Below are 21,331 nucleotides of genomic sequence, written 5' to 3'. Positions count from 1 at the left end.
GACTAGTCTATCTGTCTTAGCTTGTAGATGTTTAATTGTTTCTGAAATCAGTGCCAGGTCATCAGCAAAGTCCAGATCTTCTAGGTGTCCTAGTATGCCCAGCTGGAGACCACGTTTTTTGTCCTCTGTGGTTTTCTTCATCACCCAGTCAATGACCAATATAAATAGAATAGGTGATAAAATGCATCCCTGTCTAACTCCAGTGCTTATTTTAAAGAAATCAGATGTCTTATTGTTTCCAACTGAAACACAGGCTTGGAAGTTGTCATAAAATTTAGTTATCATAATTATCATCTTTTCAGGTATACCATAACTTCTTAGTATTTTCCAGAGTGTTTGTCTGTGTATGGAGTCAAAGGCCTTAGAGAAATCAACAAAATTTACATGGAGTGGCTTGTTAAATTCAACACATTGTTCAATAACTGTCCTAAGGGTGAAAATTTGGTCAACACAGCCTCTTCCAGCACGGAATCCAGCTTGTTCTTCTCTTAGTTTATTGTCAATTTTCTCATCAATTCTGTTTAAAATAACTTTACATAGGACCTTGCTTGGGATAGAAAGCAGCATAATTCCTCTCCAATTATCACAATTGTTCAAATCTCCCTTCTTAGGTAGTTTTATGATAATACCTTTAGACCAGTCAGTTGGTATCTTTTCTTGTCTCCAAATTTTATCAAAGAGATCAGTCAGAGTCCTAGCAGAAAGATCTATGTCTGCCTTAAGCATTTCGGCAGTTATCAAGTCAGGTCCAGGTGCTTTGTCATTCTTTAGACTATGTATAGCAGCTTTAACTTCTTGAATAGTTGGTGGTCTTGTGTCTATGTCTATTTCATGTCCTGGTTCTGGTTCAGCAGTAATTTCAGGTTCAGGTCTGTTCAACACTTCTTCAAAATGCGATTTCCACCTTTCAGCAACTTCTTTTTCTGTAGTGAGTAATTTACCATCTTTAGCCTTGATAGTTTCACAACTCTTTTTGTTATATTTGCCACTTAATTGCTTGGTTATGTTGTATACTGTTTTCATGTTACCGAAGTCAGCTGCTCTCTGGGCCTTTTCAGCCATATTGTCAATGTAATCTCTCTTGTCTTTCCTTGTGCGCTTTTTGACTTCTTTGTCTTTAGCAGTATATTCAGCTCTTAAATTGCCCATGTCAGCCAAATGTTGAGCATTATGAATTTTGTTTTTAAGCTTCTTTCTCTCTTCTATTTTGTTCCATGTTTCTTCAGAGATCCAGTCCTTTTTCTCTGGTTTCTTGTGTCCTAGGATTTCCTTAGCAGTAGATTGAAAGTTTTCTTTAATTGAAGTCCATGTGATCTCAGTCTCGTCATTTAGGTCCTCTAAGACTTGAAATCTATTTCTGAGTTTTAAGACAAATTCAGGGCGACCACTCCGAAATCAAAAAAATATAGTATTTTTATAGTATATTTTTTTAATCCATATAGTATATATAGTATATTTTTTAAAACTCATATAGTATGATATAGTATCGGACTTAGAATTATTTAGTAATACATAGTATATACAATATACATCATCAATAATAACTCAAAGCATAGCTGTTATCAAAGCAATTTCACATATAAGGGGCCTACTCTGTGATTATTAGGCAAGGTATCAATGTGAGATTATAGGTTATTTAGGATAAAAGTTTACGTTTGGTTAGTATTTCACATATATTTAATCATTTTTTGGATAGGTCTCAGGTTCAGGTGCTGCAGGCTATCTGGAAAGGTAAAAAAATTTAGATTTCTGTTTGAAGAGTTAGTTAGAGATCAACTTATAAAACAAAATATGCATCTTTTTGGATGTTATTAACATAAATGAAGAAAAAATTAAAATAGTCCTCCAAGTTCTGGTCTTGCAGGCCTCCAGGTCCACTCTGGACAGGTTATAGATATTTTTTTTATTTGAAGAGTTAGAGGCCAACTAATAAAACAGAATATGCATCTTTTTGAATGCTATTAACATATCTGAAGAAAAAATTAAAATCGGCCTCCAAGTTCTGGTCCTGTAGGCCTCCATGTCCACTCTGGACGGGTAAAAAATTAAAATTTCTTCTTTGAAGAATTAGAGGTCAACTTATAAAAAAAGAATATACATCTTTTTGGATGTTATTAACATAACTGAAGAAAAAAATTAAAATTGACCTCTAAGTTCTGGTCCTGCAGACTCTGGACAGGTAAAAATAAAACTTCCCTAATTGAACAGTTAATGGTAAATTTATTAAACAAAATGAGCTTATATTTGGATGTTCTTAATATATTTGAAAGAAAAAAATAAAATTGGCCTTCAGGTTTAGGAGCTGCAGGCCTCCAGGTGGACTCTGGACATGAATAAAATAAAAATTTTGGATCTACTGCAGTTCATGGTAAAATATTGCTGGTAACGAATGCTTCCTGTTTCCTGGCAATGTTAGAAGATTCCTGGATCTAGCATAACAAGAAACATTTCTGGAGCTACCAATGTTTAACTTTCCTGGTTGCCAGCAATTTATGCATATTCCTGGCCACTGCCATGTTTAAAATATTCCTGTTAAAAAGCAATATTTCCCTTTTTAATTCCAATTTCCCTTTTATTACACTTACCCCACAATTAGAGGTTGATAAGATTCACACAACTCAAAAGTGGCTATAATGAATTAGAGGGGGGGGGGGGGACTGAGACAAATATCATAATAGTTATTTCCCGCATCGTATTATAAACGGCTTTACGCGGATATAAAATGTACAATTATTAGATTTAAACCAGTTTTTTTTAGCCCCGAGGTGCCAAAGGCACCGGCTAAAAAAACTGTTTTTAATCTTATGATTGTACATTTTTATATTCGTAGAAAGCTGGATATAATTCGATGCTAGACATAGTTTTTTCGTATGGATGAGAACCGGTTCCTATCCACCAGATTCGAATGAATACGAGAAAAATTCCTTATTTCTGATTTTTATCAACAGTTAATAATACAACGTTTACGTAGGTGTAAAAAGTAACAATATAAAAGTAGTCAGGAAAAACTTTAAGGTTAATAGATCCTGGGAAGGATTTTAACTATTTTGGTTGATTTGAGGGTATCATCCACAATCTTCTTAAGATAAACCACCACTAGATATTATTATAATTTTTTGGTTTATCGGTTAGCAAGATCCCTCTGTGTACAAAGATAGTCAAACACACACAAAATCGGACACCCTGTTACTTATAAATTAGTATGAAACTCATTATGTAATTGTAACTTACTTTTCCTAAATACATTACTTTAAATTATAATCCTTTACTACTTTATATTGTAGATTGTAGCAGTTGCACCCCTAGCATCAAGAGGCTCCGTTTTAAATTGATAGAAAGGGGGCAGAAAATAGCCTAAAACCATCATGAGACCTTGTGAAGCTTCTATTTTGAACTCCATCGAATCAGTGGTTAGTAAGATCTTAATTGAGAAAAAAACAAATATTGCTTTATTGTCAACCTTGCTTGCTTGAGTTTACAAAGCATAAAAAGGGAGGGAAGATAATTTGAATTTAAAACACCCGCCAAAAGTATCAGAGATTGAATTTAAAAATGGGTAACCAATTAGCTTTTTTGTCAAGAGGTTACGTTATCTTAACTCGAATACCCACCAATCAAAACCCCGTATTTTATAAGACAAAATAAAAATGCCATTCAAATTTTGGCGCGAAAGTGTTCTTTCCCGTAAAGTTTATACAGCCTCAGGCGTTAATTGAATTTAAAAACTTGCGCTACGAAATTTTGGCGCGAATTAAATCATATGCGTGTAAAGGGAACACAGTAATAGTGTCTCGAGTGATTATGACGTAACAAAAAAAATAGCCAATTAGAGCCCGTTATTGACCAATGGTAAAATTTATAGTGGCCTCTCATTGGCTAATTTGTTTTGTTACGTCATAATCAGTCAGACACTATTACTGTGTTCGTGTAAAGGTTTATTGATTTAAATTAGAAGGTCTAAAAAATGGGGGGAATAGAATAATTTGAAATAAAAATCTCCCGCCATAATATAATTACTTACATGGTTTCATGGTCTGTACTTTACAGTTACGCCACTCTTTTTGTTGATTTAGGCTAGAATTGTTGGCGTTATCCTCATAGAATTTTTTTTTCAATTTTGATCCCCCCTCCCTGGCCGCAGCACTTTTTTTTATAATTAGGTTAGTTTAGGGTATAGGGGCTAGTATTAAGTTTTGGCATTCTATAGGCGTTCAAGTTCGTTGGTTTACCTGTTTGATTACAGAGCCTCACTTAGAAAAAAAATAATTTATTAATACGATGAAAATTACGAATGTATCTCCCCCACTTTTCAATGTATTATGAAATAAAAAGGCGCGCCCAAATTTTGGCGCGAAATTGGATATGAAGATAGAAACAGTTAAATGTATAGGTAAAGATCCAACTCTCCTATATCCTTCCCCCACCTTTATTAATAAAATAATTAAAGCAACATACCCTAATTAATCATTGCTGTTTACCCCTTAAGAAAATGTGATAAGGGGTATGGGGTAAAAACTCCTGTAAGCCAGTAATCTTCTCTCATTGCTGGTAACCTGGAAAATTTGCAGATTGCCAGCTAACAGGAACCTAGGATTTAGGGGAATATGCGTGCTGCTGGATCCAGGAATCTTGTAATATTGCCAGGAACCAGGAAGCATTCGTTACCAGCAATATTTTACCATGAACTGCAGTAGATCCAAAATTTTAAATTTAAGGAGTTAGAGGTTTATTAAACAACATAAGCATTTCTATAGATGCTATTTATATGTTTAAAGAAAAAATGACAATCGACCTCCAGGTTTGATGCTGCAGGCCTCCAGGTGGACTCTGGACAGGAAAAAATCAAAATTTCTTATTTATGTAGTTAGAGGTTAGTTTATAAAACACCATAAGCATCTTTTTAGATGTTATTTACATATCTGAAGAAAAAATACAAGGGGGGGGGGGGGAGTTCTGACAAATTTGCGTAAACCTGGTATTTTGGCTTTATCTTTGGACAGAGAGGATAGGTTATTAAAGATAAAATCATTCTTATATGATGAATTTTCCCAAGTTTTAAGATTTTTTGGATAGGCCTCCAGGTGGTCTCTGTACAGGTAAATGAAAATTTTTTTAAAAGAGTTACAGTGCATGTTTTTTTTCTTCAAATATGTGAATAACATTAAAAAAGAAGCATATTTTGTTTTATAAGTTGACCTCTAACTCTTAAAAAAAATTTTTTTTTCATGTTTACCTGTACAGAGACCACCTGGAGGCCTGGAGCTCCGGATCCTGGAGGCCTATCCAAAAAATCTAAAAAATTGGAAAAATTAATCATATAAGAATGATTTATTTTTAATAACCTATCCTCTCAATCCAAAGATAAAGCCTATATACCAGGTTTACGCAAATGTGTCAGAACTCCCCCCTCCCTTGACCTCCAGGTCAAGGTGCTGCAGGCTTCCATGTAGACTCTGTCCAGAGAAAACCTGGAGGCCTGAACTTGAACTCTTCAAATTAAAAATTTGAGTCTTTTACCTGTCCTGAATGAACCTGAACTTGGATCCTGATATGTTAATATTATCCAAATAAATGCATATTATGTTATATAAATAGACCTCTAACTCTTCATATAAAAAATTTGATTGTTTACCTGTTCAGAGTGGATTTAAAGGCCTGCAGGACCTAAACTAGGAGGCCGATTTATATATTTTCTTCAGATATGTTAATAAGATCAAAAAAAAAATACATAATCTGTTTTATAAGTTGACCTCTAACTCTTAGAATAAGAAATTGATTTTTTACTTGTCCAGAATGGACCTGGAGGTCTGCACGGCTTGACCCTAAGGGCTAATTTTCAATTTTTTTCAGATATGTTAATAACATCCAAAAAGATGCATATTCTGTTTTATAGGTTGACCTCTAACTCATCAAACAAAAAAATTTGAATTTTTACCAGTCCAGAGTTGACCTGGTGGCCTGCAGGACCAGAACTTTGAGGCCAATTTAAATTTTTTTCTTCAGATATGTTAATAACATCCTGAAAGATGCATATTTTGTTTTATAAGTTGATCTCTAAATTTTACAATTTTTTTACCTGTCCAGAAACCACCTTTTTCCTACCTGAACCTGGAAACTTATCCAAAAAAATATTGAATATAAGTGAACTACTACCCAAAAGTAAATTTTTGTCCCAAATACCCTATAGTCTCACATTAATACCTAGCCTAATAATCACTGAGTAAGCGAAAGTGGTAAAACTTACCCCTCACCCTTAAGTTAACTCTATGAAAAATAACTGATATTTATATCATAATCACAAACAAAAATATATTTTAAAGGATTTTCTTAATTTATGCATTTTAGTCGTATCACAGTATCTTTTGAGCCCCCCGCAGGGGCTAGAAATAAGAGAAAACCTACTGTGAAAATAAGACAAAACGCTCCTTAAGAGGCGTTGTCACAAAACTGGCAATATTAGTTTTTTGTTATATAAATGTAATATTATATAGTATATATAGTAAATTTTGGTCAAGTAAAGGTTAAAATATATAGTATATATAGTAAATTTTGGTCATATAGTATGATATAGTATCCAAATTCATCCTATATAGTATAAATAGTATATATAGTATGCAGTGGTCGCCCTGCAAATTCATTCTTTATCACTGGGTCCTTTAATCTTGAAGAATCATATTGTCTACCAATCTCACTCTTTTTATCATGGCCAGTACGCTTCAGCTTTAATTTAATCTTACTGACAACTAGTTCATGGTCACTGAATATGTCGGCTCCTCTATAGCTCCTACAGTCTTGCATTGACTTGACCCATTTTCTATTGATCATAATATGGTCAATCATGTTTCTTGTTTGTCCATCAGGTGTTGTCCAGGTATATTTGTGAATGTTTTTGTGTTGGAATAATGTACCTCCTACGACCATATCATTATTTAAACAGAATTCAAGTAAAAGTTCTCCATTTTCATTTCTTGTACCTATGCCAAAGTGTCCCATTGCATTTTCCACTCCAGTCCTGTCAGTTCCTACTTTAGCATTCATATCTCCAAGAACTAGACACATGTCATGTTTGGGTACTGAGTTTCTGATTGATTGCAGTTGATCATAAAACTCTTGTTTTACTTCTTCACTTTTGTCATTTGTTGGGGCATAGCATTGGATAAGGGTCAACTTGCAGTGCCTTGATTGGAATCTAGCCTTAATTATTCTGTCTGATATAGGTTTCCAGTCTATTAGTGAATTGACATGTCGTTTTTGAATAATTATAGCAACCCCATACATATGTTGACTTTCATGACCAGAATAAAGTATTAGGTGGCCATCTTTGGTTGTGGTTTGTCCTTGTCCTGTCCATCTACATTCTGCAATTCCAAGTATTCCGATATTGTAACTTGTCATTTCTTTAACTAGTCATTATAATACAAACAAATAATTATAGGCAAAATCTGTATAATACCTAGTTAGCTCCTCCATGACTCCATTGCGGCCATGTTTCATCAAATTTTCAGACATAATTTTCTGGTACAATCTCTGCTGTCCGGATAAATTCATCTAAATAAAAAAATTAATATCATCACGTTATCCCACAAAGAAACCTGTTGATTAAACACCCTCCTCTGATTAAAAAAGAGTAGAAATAAGGGAAGGGTAGTTATTTTCTGTGCCTAATCACTTCGAGGGCCTATAATTATATCCAGGGAAGGTTTATAACTTTTTTTAGAAGGGTAACTTCAACCTTCTAAAAAAATCGCCCATAGAAAAAAGTGAATAACCCCAAAATTTTCTATTTACTTTTTCTTTTTCAAAACTGAATATTTAATGTAGATGGTCGACTTACCCCACCCCATCCCTTCTTTAAGTGCCCAATTGCCCATAGATGTTTCAAGTAGCAAAATGGTTACCTGGGTAATTCTATCAAACTGTAGGTTCATTTTCTGAACTTGTTCTACTTTATCAATTTCTGCTGTGACCTAATTTTAGATTTTTTATATTAGGTAAAGTTAAGTTACTTTTCAAATTGTAACATTTAATTAGTGTAAATTGTAGGTAAAAACATATGATTTTCCAGGAAAAAATTATTTACCTAATAGATTACAGTCTAGAAGGTTTTCTAACTATGAAATAATGGACAAGCTAAAGTTTTTTGCTGTATTAATAATTTGCATTTTACTGATGTGTTAAAATATGAGGAAAATATTGCACAACAATTTAGAAAAGTAAGAGTTCGTCTTAAACAGATCTATAATGTACTAAAAGGAAATGAACAGTTCTATTATTATAAGACCTTGGTCTTGATGCCCTTACCAAATCGAAAATATATTTAATTAGATTGTCCATGAAATAACATTATCTTGTGGTGAAGTATCAATGTAGAATATTATTTAAAAACCCAATTGTATCACAAAAGCTAGATAAGTAAATTATGAGAATTGTCAGTAGGGAAATGTGGAGATTGTATTGTTGACAACTTTGATTGAACATAACATTTGATTCTCTCCATCATAAATAAGAAAATAAAAATATGTGATTTACCTGTGGAGCAAATAAAGAAGTGAACTCTGTCAGAATTGTATCAATAATCTCAACAGAGAAGGTATCCTGGTTGTCAATCAAACATAATTTTTTTGAAATTTAAAGCTGGATTACCCAGAGTTTATAAACATGCTCTATCATTGATTGGCCCAAAAACTTGTAGAACTGATTTATAAACATGCTTTGTCATTTGTTGGCTTAAAAATCTTGGTTTATTTTATCAGTTTGCAAACTCTTAACCAATAATTTTAAATTAATCTATAAAATGGATAACCTTTTTTTTATCATCAATAGGGATGTCATTGTCCAGTCCATGGTCTTATCCCTATGAGCCTTGGTGTGGCTATGCTCTTATAAGCTTATGAAAGAAGCATTTTTTGTAGCAAATTAAATCTAAAAGTTATATGTGTAGGTTTGTTGGTTGTTTTGTACGATATTCAGACAAAACAGCCAGACAGACGGACAAACGGACGTCCTAATAAAAATAATATGTTTGATTTCCTTTTGTGAGATAAGTCTGTTACCCCAGGAAATGTATTTATGGATTCTGTGTCTCTCCTTTCCATTGCAGGGACTTACACTGAACAAATCAATCAAAATAATAATCAATTTTATAAGTAACTGATTAAATTAAATTCTAAATATACAATATTAATTGGAATAGCATAGCAGACCTTTCTGCAATTATAAACAGTTTATTGTATGATTATTTTTCCGTGAGATTGAATAATAAAATCTCAGAAAACCGTGCAACATCTATATCCTGGGGTATTCAATGAAATATATGTCTTTTTTTCCTTCAGTGTCTTCGCTCTGGTATAGTTTGGATAGCCATTGGGACATACGCCCGAAATAAGGAAAAATAAAATTTCTCTTAAAATTTAAATAAGGCTTCCACCGCAGGAACAGTAACTGTATTCCCTAAAGAGCAGTCCCCAATCAGTTCATGAAAATCCGTTAAATTATGAGTAAGCTTCCAATCACTTCCAGTAAGACTTAATAATCGCTTTTGATTGGAAGCTTAGGTACTAATACTTTTACGGATTTTTAACACAACCTACCTCCCCCTTTGTAAAACAGATTTGCTTGTGTACAAAAAGTAATCATAATTCTATACCTAGTAACAGCACTGTAAACACTGAACTGTTCCAGAAATTATAATTGCCTACCTAGTAACAGCACTGTAAACACTGAACTGTTCCAGAAATTATAATTGCCTACCTAGTAACAGCACTGTAAACACTGAACTGTTCCAGAAATTATAATTGCCTACCTAGTAACAGCGCTATAAACACTGAACTGTTCTAGAAATTATAATTGCCTACCTAGTAAGAGCGCTATAAACACTGATCTGTTCTAGAAATTATAATTGCCTACCTAGTAACAGCACTGTAAACACTGATCTGTTCTAGAAATTATAATTGCCTACCTAGTAACAGCACTGTAAACACTGAACTGTTCTAGAAATTATAATTGCATACCTGGTAACAGCACTGTAAACACTGAACTGTTCTAGAAATTATAATTGCCTACCTGGTAACAGCACTGTAAACACTGAACTGTTCCAGAATACGCTTCAGTTGTTCTATAAGATTTGATACTCCAAACTGCAGTTTACTTTCAACTCCTTCATACTATAATAAAATAATATTTTTGAGAGAAGATTTTGTCATTCATTGTCCTATCACTAAATGTTTTGATAAAATCAGACAAACATTTCCAATTCAAGGTTTTAAATTTCTAGCTTCTACATAAAATTTAAATGAGTTAATTATATTTCATAGATCCTTGTAATAAAGTAAATGGATCTCTGTAAGTCGATCTGTGTGTTTGTCTGTTCCAAACTGTTGTACCGATATGGTTCTCCTTTGCAGTGTAGCTTAACATGTCTTAAGGTTTATAACTATTTTGAGGGAGGATACACCCCTCCCCAGAGAAATTACACCTAACAAAAAATACCAACCGCCTCAAAAAAACTTTTAATTTAAAAATAAAATAAGGTATTAAGTGTAGTGGGTCGACCCTCCACCCCTTCAAGGTCCACTAGAGGCCTCTAGGGTCGCAGCCGCTAGTACGTACATATAATATTATACCTGGATTAAAAGCTCTCTCTGTCCAGCATTCTCCAGGAATGTAGCCACGGTCCTGCTGCACTTGGTCTTGTTGGTATCAAGGATTCGAGATATCTCCCCATCCCACTAATTTTAAAAAGATTATTTACTAATTTTTGCTTGAACAGAAAATTAAAAAAAAATATGGCTTCACAAGTAGTGTATTGTATACGCTCGTCGTCGGGGGTGTGATGATTTATAATCTTGGCTTAACAGCGTCTCATATCCAAAGACGTTAAAAATGTTACCAACTGCTGCTATGTCAGATGCGCAACATAAATAAAATAGTTAGATTATTTGAAAGGCATTGGCCCAAAACAGTGCATGTCATTACAATTAACAGTCAAGACAAAGACCGTGCACCTTAAAGGTTGTCTGTTGAGTGTTAGTTAACACAATTTCCTGGGTTTTAGGACAGAAAAGAAGAGATTTGCTGTCCTAAGGTTACCTTTGTTGCAGAGGTGTCATAGACAGTAGCCTCGCTCTTACGAGGTCATTGACAGGTAAAAAAGGTGAAAGACAACTATATAATAATAATAAAATAACCATTCCTTAGTTAGCTGAGGTCCACTGATTGAAGAAACAGCTCTAAAATTAAATAAATATCACTTCATTTTATATTCAAAACTTCCAGTAACATCAAGATGCATACTAAAACCAAATGTCAGGTAGTAAGATTCACTGCAAAGCACAACCCGAATCGATCAAGCACTTTCTGAGATCTTTGCTAGAGACAACAATACGAAGAGACTAATTACATTGCTTTATAAAGGGTTTCGAAATGGTTTTATTAAAAGATTTATCTTTTAGACATTGTAACCTGTTATAAAGATGTTGTATTTTTTCACATTCAGTGATGTAATTTTGAAGTTGACTCTTAACAACACCAATTCCATTCTCGATAGCTTTTTGCTTCCTAAATTATATATTATGAGTCATATAAAACAAAATCAAATTTGAAAATAGACGTAGGTAAGAGTTTATATTGCTTGAAAATTAAACAAATTAAGACTGATATTACAACTATTATCAAACATGACATATTATCAATCAATAAAAATTTTTCTGTTCCAAGCTAATCTTATACCTGTATGGATCCAGAATATTATAAATCCTGTGGTTAGGATTCACCTCCGCTTCCTTCAGATAGGACATGTTCTTGTGCAGGCTGGCCAGCTTGTCACCTGTCCGCAGGGTTGACCCCTCTAGGTCCTGCCAGTTTCCGAGTCCCTCCTCTACCTATATTTTCAATTATATTCCATTATATAATTACATTATTGACTAACACTGACATATCATATGGACCGGCCCTATTCATGAGTTGCTGTGCTACTATAAAATAACACTAGCGGCTTCGCCCCTATCCTCTAGGGGCTTTGCCCCAAAAGTGTTGATCAAACCAATTTTTCGTATTTTAGATTGAAATAAAATGGAAAAAAACAGACAGACAAACAAACATCGTTCTACTTTGTATTAGGTATAGATAATATAATTGACAAGATGATATAAATATTAAACAATCTATCAAGTATTCAGGGATTGGACAATTAGTAATAAATTATCTATCCTCCTACAAAAAATTTTGTATGAATTTCTAACTCGACCTGAATGAGAGCAGCCTCAAGATCATGTTGATTCTCCACCCAAGCAGCTTTTAGCTCAGTCACTCTTACTCCTGATGAAATATATTGAAAATAGGAAAATTGTAATTTCTTAGTAAATTCTAAAAAATAGTTTTGATTTTACTTGACAAGAAGCTAAAAATTATCATGTTCATGGAGAGTTTAAAGTGAGTTTAAATAATTGGACTTGTAAAGTGATTGCATGAATTATTATGATAACAAAGTTTAATCCAAGTCTAGGTAAGCAATGCATATGACTAAGGATAGAGAATAGTTATTTTTCGCATCTTTCTAAAAATAGCTTTCCGTGGACATTAAAATGAAAAATTTTAAAAGTAAAACCAGTTTTGTAATTCTTATTTCAATATTCGTTGAAAATTGTCTATAATACGATGTTGTACATGATTTTTTAGTATGGCTGAGAACCAGTTCTAATCCAGCGGATATTAATCGGTTTCGAAGCAATACATTAAATGTTTATCCATGCCTAGCATAGAGAATGTGAGGGTGTGTTCCATCTCCTTCTTCTCCGACTCCTCTTGTCCCAGGCCACCTCCATACATGGCACCTGCTACGCCACCTAATAGCAAAACAATAAAGGGGTAATTTGTTTAGCATATTTTCCGTAAACTTGTGTGTTAGGGTTTAGTAAATTGTTCTTATTTTGACCATTTCATGTAAAGACATTTGGTCAAAATTAAGAACAGTTTGACTTCATAAGCGCATTTGATTAAACGCTAATAATCAAGATAACTACCTAAATCCAGTGTTGGGGACCTTTTTCGTCTGCTTGCAAATTGCTTTCTGCTCTTTTGTAGCAGAACTTGACTGTGTTAACATTTACGACGGTATTGGCTGATATTAAAAGACCCAATTGATAGTCGGCACACGGTCTACGGGATTTTTAAAACTTTAGTATCAAAACTTTTAGAAAAAACACTTAATCTTTTAATGAGTAGGTATATCCAATTAATTAAAGAATATGACTAGAAACTATAGTACCTCTTAATCCAGGAGTCCAGTCAATTAACGGATCAAACAAAAGAATAAATATGACTAGAAGAAACTACTATACTTGTTAATTCAGGAGTCCAGTTAATCAAAGGATCAGTCAATCAAGGATCATACACAAAGAATAAATATGACTAGAAACTATTGTACCTGTTAATCAAGGAGTCCAGTTAATCAAAGGATCATACACAAAGAAACAATATGACTAGAAACTATTGTACCTGTGAATCCAGAAGTCCAGTTAATCAAAGGATCATACACAAAGAATAAATATGACTAGAAACTACTGTATCTGTTAATCTAGGAGTCCAGTACATCAATGGATCATACACAAACAATAAATATGACTAGAAAGTAGAAACTGCTGTACCTGTTAATCCAGGAGTCCAGTTAATCAAAGGATCATACACAAACAATAAATATGACTAGAAAGTAGAAACTATTGTACCTGTTAATCCAGGAGTCCAGTCAATCAAAGGATCATACACAAACAATAAATATGACTAGAAACTATTGTACCTGTTAATCCAGGAGTCCAGTCAATCAAAGGATCATACACAAAGGCCTCAAGCAGTGTTAACAAGGTTTCCTTATGTTCTCTCATTCTAATGAAAAATATATTTTTAAATTATTTTTGGCATAACATCAAATTCTTAGAATGTAAAAAAATTTCGACAAAAAAAGTTTTGTTTTAAATTCAACTGATTTTCCCAATAACTGCATAAAGTTTCATTTTCTAGGATTTAACACCTTGTTATATCTTTAAAAAGATTCACCCTTCCTATTTAAGATTTTTACCTTTGAAGTGTGTGTTCACTGACCATTCTGAAGATGCCTTCAACTCCAGATACTCCAAAAACAGACACAATATTCTAAGAAGTTATAACTCAAATATAAACAAACAAAGATGAATATCTGTAATAAGTATTAAAAGTTACACTTACAGAGTAACTGTATTCTAAAATTTGTTAACTTTGACAATTAAAAAGAAAAACCTAACATCTCATTCATGTAAGAAATGAGTGTCACTGTTGTATTGATTAAGCCAGGGTAGTGTTTACTTTACATAACTCATTTGAAAAACATCTACATATGTTTTGAACCAACTGATGATTTGTTCTTAAACAACGAAACACTGTCTATTGGACTAATTAAAGCATGTTTTTAAAAAACTGTGTTGACCACCCAATGTAGCTAAAAAAGAGAAAGACAGACATCCTATTACTTGAAAGATTAGTTTTTACCTGTGTTAATCTACAAGGAACGCGTTCTGGGATTCGTAGATTTTTTCCCTTCTCAAATGATATGTTGTAATCAATGTGAACAACATAACCCTAAAATAAATTTGAGATATTCAATTTTATAATCTTTAATACAAAATAGACCAATATCTGACTGACTATCTAGTTGTATTCACTAATAGATGGCTTTGTTCAGGAAATATATGCCTACAAAAATAAAAGGCTTTGTTACAGAAAAAAAACTATTAAGCCCCCCCCCCCCCCACACCCCCCAAGAAACATATTTTCAAATATTTAGGGTTGGTTACCCCCCCCCCCCTTCCCATTTAATTCATTGCAATTGTTTTCAAAAAACAAAATAGCCAATGGAGTAAAAAGTTATTGATTATTAACTTCTGTTAATGGTAAATGGGTTGAATTAAGAAATACTTTATTTCCTTTAATAATAAACACACTATATCTAACTTACCTTATCAATATTGACCAGAATGTTATCCAGATGTCTATCACCAAGACCAATGATATAACCAATAACTGACATTACTGCTATAGAACTTCCCATATTCTAGAGAAAAATAATATTCTAATCGGGTTTAGTCAATTTTAAAGCCTCTAAAGTCTACTAAGCATAAGTTTTATGGAAATTTATCATTTTTTACAATTCAGAATCTGACATTAGAGAAAAACGCATTATTTCAATGATAAGTTGTTTTTTAAAAACTTTTATTTTTTACTAATTTCATTTAATACAAAACATTTTCAGAGGTGATATATAATTTTTCTTATTGCTAGGTAATAAAAATGCACATTGAGTTGTTCATATTTGCTATCAAATTCCAGGTTAACTTTGTAACCCACCGTAAAAAAAGGAAGAATCAAAATTGTTTTAGGGATTTAATTAACAATCAATTCCAATTTTTAATTGAAGAACTTACCTGTATCAGGTTCCACCATTGACCTCCAGTGACACAGCGTAGCCACAACTCATTGGATAAAAGATCTTGTGGAGTTTCCTGGAACCAATGAAATTATTCATAAAAATTAAATTGAATTTTAATTAAAAGTTAAAACAAAATATTAAGCTCAAGTGAATGTAAGGAATTTTCCGAATATTTCAATGACAGTTTTTCTACTATTAACACAAGCCGCGCAATTTGAATTTTAAAAATATACAAATTTTTGCACACTCTTTAAATTGGCCATGATCCAAAAATAGGTAATTTGGAAAAGCCGGTTTTTAAGGCATAATTTGTTGAAAATCGCTAAATATTTTTTTCTTATACAAAATGTGCCAACCCAATAAAGAAATTAAGATATAGAATACTAATTTCTGTCAATGGCAAGTGGTTTATATTAAGCAATACTTTTGTCCTATTAAAAAAAACACCCTGTATGATTCATTTTACAGTTGCCTTGTTCAAAAAATCAATTGAAAAAAGGATGAAGTGGAGTTTTTCTAAAGTGTCTAAACCCTGCGGGCGGGGCCTATAGTTTTAATGTAAATAATTCCATTCCTGTACAAGTTCTTGCATGACTTGCTTCATAATTGCTATTGGCCAGGATTTTCTGTCCTCCATCTTAGATACACCTTGCTTCCTAACACACCATATAAAACTATTGAATACTAAAAAAAGGTTTTAAGTAGTAGAGCTACTCTTCAAATCTTTTAATTGATTGTCTATTTGACATAGAAATCCTAACAAAGGAATCACAAAAATATAAAAAAAATATATTTATTTTTTATCTATAAGAAAATTGAAGAGAGGGAGGGGACATTATACTGTAAATTAAAATGTTTTATGACCAATTTATCTTTATTCGTTGGTTCAAAAACTTTAGGAACTGTCGTTGAATTTTAATTGGTTTATTTCAAACTAGGGGTAATAAACATTTCAGCGTATAATTTTAATCTGCAAAAATGGTAATCTTGTTTAATATCCTTTAGGATATATATCAATTTATAGTCCACTGTCTAATACTTTAAGATCAATACAAAATCTAAAAATATTTAAAGTACCTAATCTTTTGCCGTGCATAATCATATGGGATAAAAATTTACCACTTCATTGTAGAATAAAATGAATATTTTTCCTATTTAGCAGATAATACGAAGTCTGGCAAAGTAGTGCAGAATCTACCTCACCCGTTGTTCATAGTTTATAATGTTCCTGAGTAAAGGTAAGAGCTTGGCAAAGAATAATTCACTTGGCTTTCCAACTATCTTGCTCGCCTCTTCTCCTTTCCTGTTAAAAAATATGTAAAACATTGGATGAATATTAAAACCCATGATTATTTCATGCCCATTATGAAATTCATGTTTCTAGCCCCTGCTGGGGGGTAATAATCCAGCAGGGTCCCTACTTTACAAGTTACTATTTCAGCAGGGCTCTTCTAACCCTTACTTTACCCAGTAGTGAAGAAAAGTAAATAGCTGCACTTCAGGCCACCATATAATTACAAAACGAGCGAAAGACAGACAAGAACTTAAGTAGAGTAGCTTAAATATTGTAGATATTGTAGAATAATATTAATAAATCCTAATTTTTGACAAGAAATGTTGAAAAAACTGACCTAACATTCTCCAGATGCTCCTGTTGTCTAAGTTGCCATTTCTTGTAGAGAGTAAATATTGGCATTGCTCCTTCTACCCATTGAATTAGTCCAGATCTAGATCCTATAATAGTTACATTCTAGTATAGAGTAAATATTGGCATAGCTCCTTCTACCCATTGAATCAGTCCAGATCTGGATCCTTTAATAGTTACATTCTAGTATAACTATTGGCATAGCTCCTTCTACCCATTGAATCAGTCTAGATCTGGATCCTATAATAGTTACATTCTAGTATAGAGTAAATATTGGCATAGCTCCTTCTACCCATTGAATCAGTCCAGATCTAGATCCTATAATAGTTACATTCTAGTATAGAGTAAATATTGGCATAGCTCCTTCTACCCATTGAATCAATCCAGATCTGGATCCTTTAATAGTTACATTCTAGTATAAATATTGGCATAGCTCCTTCTACCCATTGAATCAGTCCAGATCTGGATCCTAAAATAGTTACATGCCAGTAGAAAGTAAATATTGGCATAGCTCCTTCTATCCATTGAATCAGACCAGATCTGGATCCTTTAATAGTTACATTCTAGTATAGAGTAAACATTGGCATAGCTCCTTCTACCCATTGAATCAGTCCAGATCTGGATTCTATAATAGTTACATTCTAGTATAGAGTAAATATTGGCATAGCTCCTTCTACCCATTGAATCAGTCCAGATCTGGATCCTATAATAGTTACATTCTAGTATAGAGTAAATATTGGCATAGCTCCTTCTACCCATTGAATCAGTCCAGATCTGGATCCTATAATAGTTACATTGTTAAAAGTAAAAAGAGGAACACAAAAAGAAAACTTATGACCTTTGAAAGAAAAATGTTATGTTTCCTTTTCAAATATACACGTAAAATTGATTATACCTGAACTTTTAATAGTTTTATTTAAATCTAATAAAATATTAGAATAAAAACTGCAAAGATGTATGAATTTTTAAAAAAAATAACAAAATTTTACTCTATTTTGCAAACATAGATATTAGACAATTCCAGAAGAAAGGGTAGAAGTCATTTGATTTTACATAAGGTCACATAAATTTTAAAGAACAAAAAACTAAGTGTGACAAAAATTACTCAACAACGGATTAACAAGTAATTCGGAAATAATAGAAAACACTCTTTACAAGAATTGATGTAGATTATACGTGGATATTAGGATAAGTAAAATAATTTTTGTCAATTTAGCTTGCTAACATGGGACTCATTTAATGATCAGTTCATTCATCTAGTGGGAGGGGAGGGGATGGGGTAAAAGGGAAATTATCATTTAAACCCGCTTCGTGTTTCACTTATTAGAGAATATCAAAACCTGGTGTAAGCTGCTGGTAATAATATTATATATCCATTAATAAAAGTTAAATTAAAATATCATTACCCAGAGGAATAACAGTATAGTTTCTGGCAAAATATTTGGCCTCCCTGTGGACCTGTACAGACTTGCTGCCAGCGGCCATCATTTGGTTCACAATAGCCAGGAACTGCATGATCCTCTCATCCAGGTGAAGATCCTCCAGCCCTTTGAACAGGTATGTGTACTTACGGCCGTCTGTTCCAATTAAACTAAAAGAAAATAACAAAATTAAGGAAAATAACAAAGGTTCTTTTAGCGTATTGTGTACAACACAAAGAACATCAATTATTGTGTGTCTTAAAGAGTATATATATTTTAAGATCTGTATCAAAGGATATAATGTAATTAAAGTCCTACCTGAACTTTTTAGGTTTAGTCTTGGTTGGTAGAACAGACATAGTACCCTCAAACCTGGCAATCTGGACAGTGTCCGGTTTTCCTGCTCCGTGGTCACCTACAAATAGATAGATTTAACCTGCGATCATGGAACAATACGTAGCGTATCCGCTCCTCGTCGTGGGGGTTGTGAAGGTTCGATTCTCGGCTTAACACCACGTCATAACTTTAAGACGTTAAAAATGGTTTCTATTGCTGCTATGTCAGGTAAGCGACATTAATAGTTATAGTAGGCGGAATGCCTTGGCCAAAAACAGGTGCAACTCAATAACCAATACCATGCACAGTTGGGACTTCAAGACAAAATTCGTGCATCCAAAGAGTTGGTTGACTGTTGGGTGTTACTTAACCTAACACCCCCGGGTGTTTGGATAGAAAGAGATTTGGCTCCTTTATTAATCCTTGCTTGTTGGACCTGACTTTAGAATATAAAAGACAGCAGAATCGCCCGCATGAAATAAGGGGGGTGGGGAAGTTTTGACACATTTGCGTAAACAGGGAGTATAGGCTTTATCTTTGGACTGAGAGGATAGGTTATTAGGGATAAAATCATTCTTATATGATGAATTTTCCCAAGTTTTAAGATTTTTTGGATAGGCCTCCAGGTTCCGGAGCTCCAGGCCTCCAGGTCCTCTCTGTACAGGTAAAAATTAGAAAAATAATTTTTTTTTTGAAGAGTTAGAAGTCAACCTATGAAACAAAATATGCATATTTTTGAATGTTATTCACATATTTGAAGAAAAAAACGCATATTTTGTTTCATAAGTTTACTTCTAACTCTTCAAAAAAAAATTTTTTTTTCATTTTTACCTGTACAGAGAGGACCTGGAGGCCTGGAGCTCCGGAACCTGGAGGCCTATCCAAAAAATCTTAAAACTTGGGAAAATTCATCATATAAGAATGATTTTATCCCTAATAACCTATCCTCTCAGTCCAAAGATAAAGCCTATACTCCCTGTTTACACAAATGTGTCAAAACTTCCCCCCCCCCCTTGATAGGTAAAAACAATAGATAAAGGTTTGTGTATTAAGATATATAAGTTTTCCGGAATTTTAATGTTAGGGGGAGATTTGAAATCTGCATCAAATTTTAAGGATTTTTTATAAAATTCGTTTTTTGTATAATTCTTTATCTAAAAGCGGAAATGCATTTTAAGTTAATTAATTTTGACCAATAGGATAGGTGGATTTTAAACTACCTGCGCTCTAATTGGTTGAATGATGTACGTACGCCATCCAATCAGAGCGCAGATTTTTTAAATCCACCAATCACAGATGCCAAAATTAATTAACTTAAATTTCATTTCCGCTTTTAGATAAAGAATTATAGAAAAAACGAATTTTATAAAAAAAAATCCTTAAAATTTGATGCAGATTTCAAATCTCCCCCTAACTTTAAAATTCCTGAAAACTTATATATCTTATTGTTTATATAATTCTTAATGTTTAGTGCAAAAATAAAAAAAAAATAACCAATACAAAAATATATAAATTACAGCCAGACAAACAAACAGCATTGAATTTTTATATTAGGATTAGTTTACAAGTTTTAAATAATCAATTTTCTAGCAATTTTTTTCTTGTCACCTGGCATTTGAATTTCAGTGTTTCTGAGGCTGTACAGTGCTGGAGATATCTCTGACAGTTTTAGCAGATTTTTCTTTGATACTCGGCTGCCCATCATTTTCTATAATTTTAAAATGGATAAAAAGTAGATTTGAAAGAAGTAACAAAAGTTTTGAAAAAGTCATGACAACTCTAAATATTACTACAGAAACTATTTTCCAATTTTAAATGTTCAATAGAAAACGGATAACTAAACCCAAGGCATTATGAAAATTAAAAAAAACTGATATATTGCTAAAATCTTCTGAAATTTATAACACGAATTTCATTTTAACTGACAAAAAAGAAAATGAAGTAGTAAATCTGTTTGGATAATTCACAACAACAAAAGCAATTACCCAAATTATCTGTTAGTAATTTACCTGTAGAGTGCCAAGACTAGCCCACCCAGTGCACGGTTTGCTCCAATCCGCAGGGTTGCGCACGCTCTCCAAAAACTCGGCAATGTGCGCGCCATTTTTGGCGCGGAAATTTTCCTCGTTTGGCGTTTCCGGTTCCGCCATTGTGATGTTGTTGACTTGGTCCAAGGCGTAGATGATTGGGGTGAAGAGGATTGAGTACTTTTCTTTAACCAGCTTTAATTTTTCTTCTTCAGAGAGGCTACTATTTGAGTCAAGCCTTTGGCTTTCCTAAAACAAAGTCAGTCTATTATTTTCTTATGAAACTTCAAGTTTACAGCCATATAAAAATGCTAAAGTCTACAAACAAACTTAAATCATTCGAAATTTGTATCGTGGAAAGAAAACGAAGTAGCGGGTTTCGTCATATTTTCACAGTAGTTTTTTATATATTATTAGGTTAGGTAAATGTTAAGATTGTAAGTTGTAA

The 21,331-nt window shown here is 33.0% G+C and overlaps 1 protein-coding gene across 1 annotated transcript in view; it reads right to left on the bottom strand.

Moving 5' to 3' along the window:
- The window catches only part of nonC (serine/threonine-protein kinase Smg1), a 77,696-nt gene that overhangs the window by 26,119 nt on the left and 30,246 nt on the right, over window positions 1-21,331 (bottom strand). The window contains exons 42-64 of the mRNA XM_080169155.1: window positions 20,866-21,132; window positions 20,465-20,564; window positions 18,839-18,935; window positions 18,506-18,690; window positions 17,086-17,188; window positions 16,685-16,757; window positions 16,032-16,112; window positions 15,450-15,530; window positions 14,984-15,079; window positions 14,518-14,607; window positions 14,072-14,145; window positions 13,793-13,878; window positions 12,750-12,842; window positions 12,245-12,315; window positions 11,728-11,879; window positions 11,461-11,556; window positions 11,194-11,228; window positions 10,623-10,729; window positions 10,063-10,163; window positions 9,033-9,109; window positions 8,530-8,597; window positions 7,899-7,967; window positions 7,454-7,548 (exon numbers count right to left, since the gene is read on the bottom strand). Of these exons, the coding sequence (XP_080025281.1) occupies window positions 7,454-7,548; window positions 7,899-7,967; window positions 8,530-8,597; window positions 9,033-9,109; window positions 10,063-10,163; window positions 10,623-10,729; window positions 11,194-11,228; window positions 11,461-11,556; window positions 11,728-11,879; window positions 12,245-12,315; window positions 12,750-12,842; window positions 13,793-13,878; window positions 14,072-14,145; window positions 14,518-14,607; window positions 14,984-15,079; window positions 15,450-15,530; window positions 16,032-16,112; window positions 16,685-16,757; window positions 17,086-17,188; window positions 18,506-18,690; window positions 18,839-18,935; window positions 20,465-20,564; window positions 20,866-21,132 (2,297 nt within the window). The remainder of the gene's footprint in view (window positions 1-7,453; window positions 7,549-7,898; window positions 7,968-8,529; window positions 8,598-9,032; window positions 9,110-10,062; window positions 10,164-10,622; window positions 10,730-11,193; window positions 11,229-11,460; window positions 11,557-11,727; window positions 11,880-12,244; window positions 12,316-12,749; window positions 12,843-13,792; window positions 13,879-14,071; window positions 14,146-14,517; window positions 14,608-14,983; window positions 15,080-15,449; window positions 15,531-16,031; window positions 16,113-16,684; window positions 16,758-17,085; window positions 17,189-18,505; window positions 18,691-18,838; window positions 18,936-20,464; window positions 20,565-20,865; window positions 21,133-21,331) is intronic.

Source organism: Acartia tonsa, chromosome 8 (genome assembly GCF_053477335.1).
Source record: "Acartia tonsa isolate MP-2025a chromosome 8, ASM5347733v1, whole genome shotgun sequence".
Taxonomy (NCBI): Eukaryota; Metazoa; Arthropoda; class Copepoda; order Calanoida; family Acartiidae; genus Acartia; species Acartia tonsa.
The sequence above is the reverse complement of the archived record's forward strand: the minus strand, read 5'-3'. Positions and strand labels throughout refer to the sequence as shown.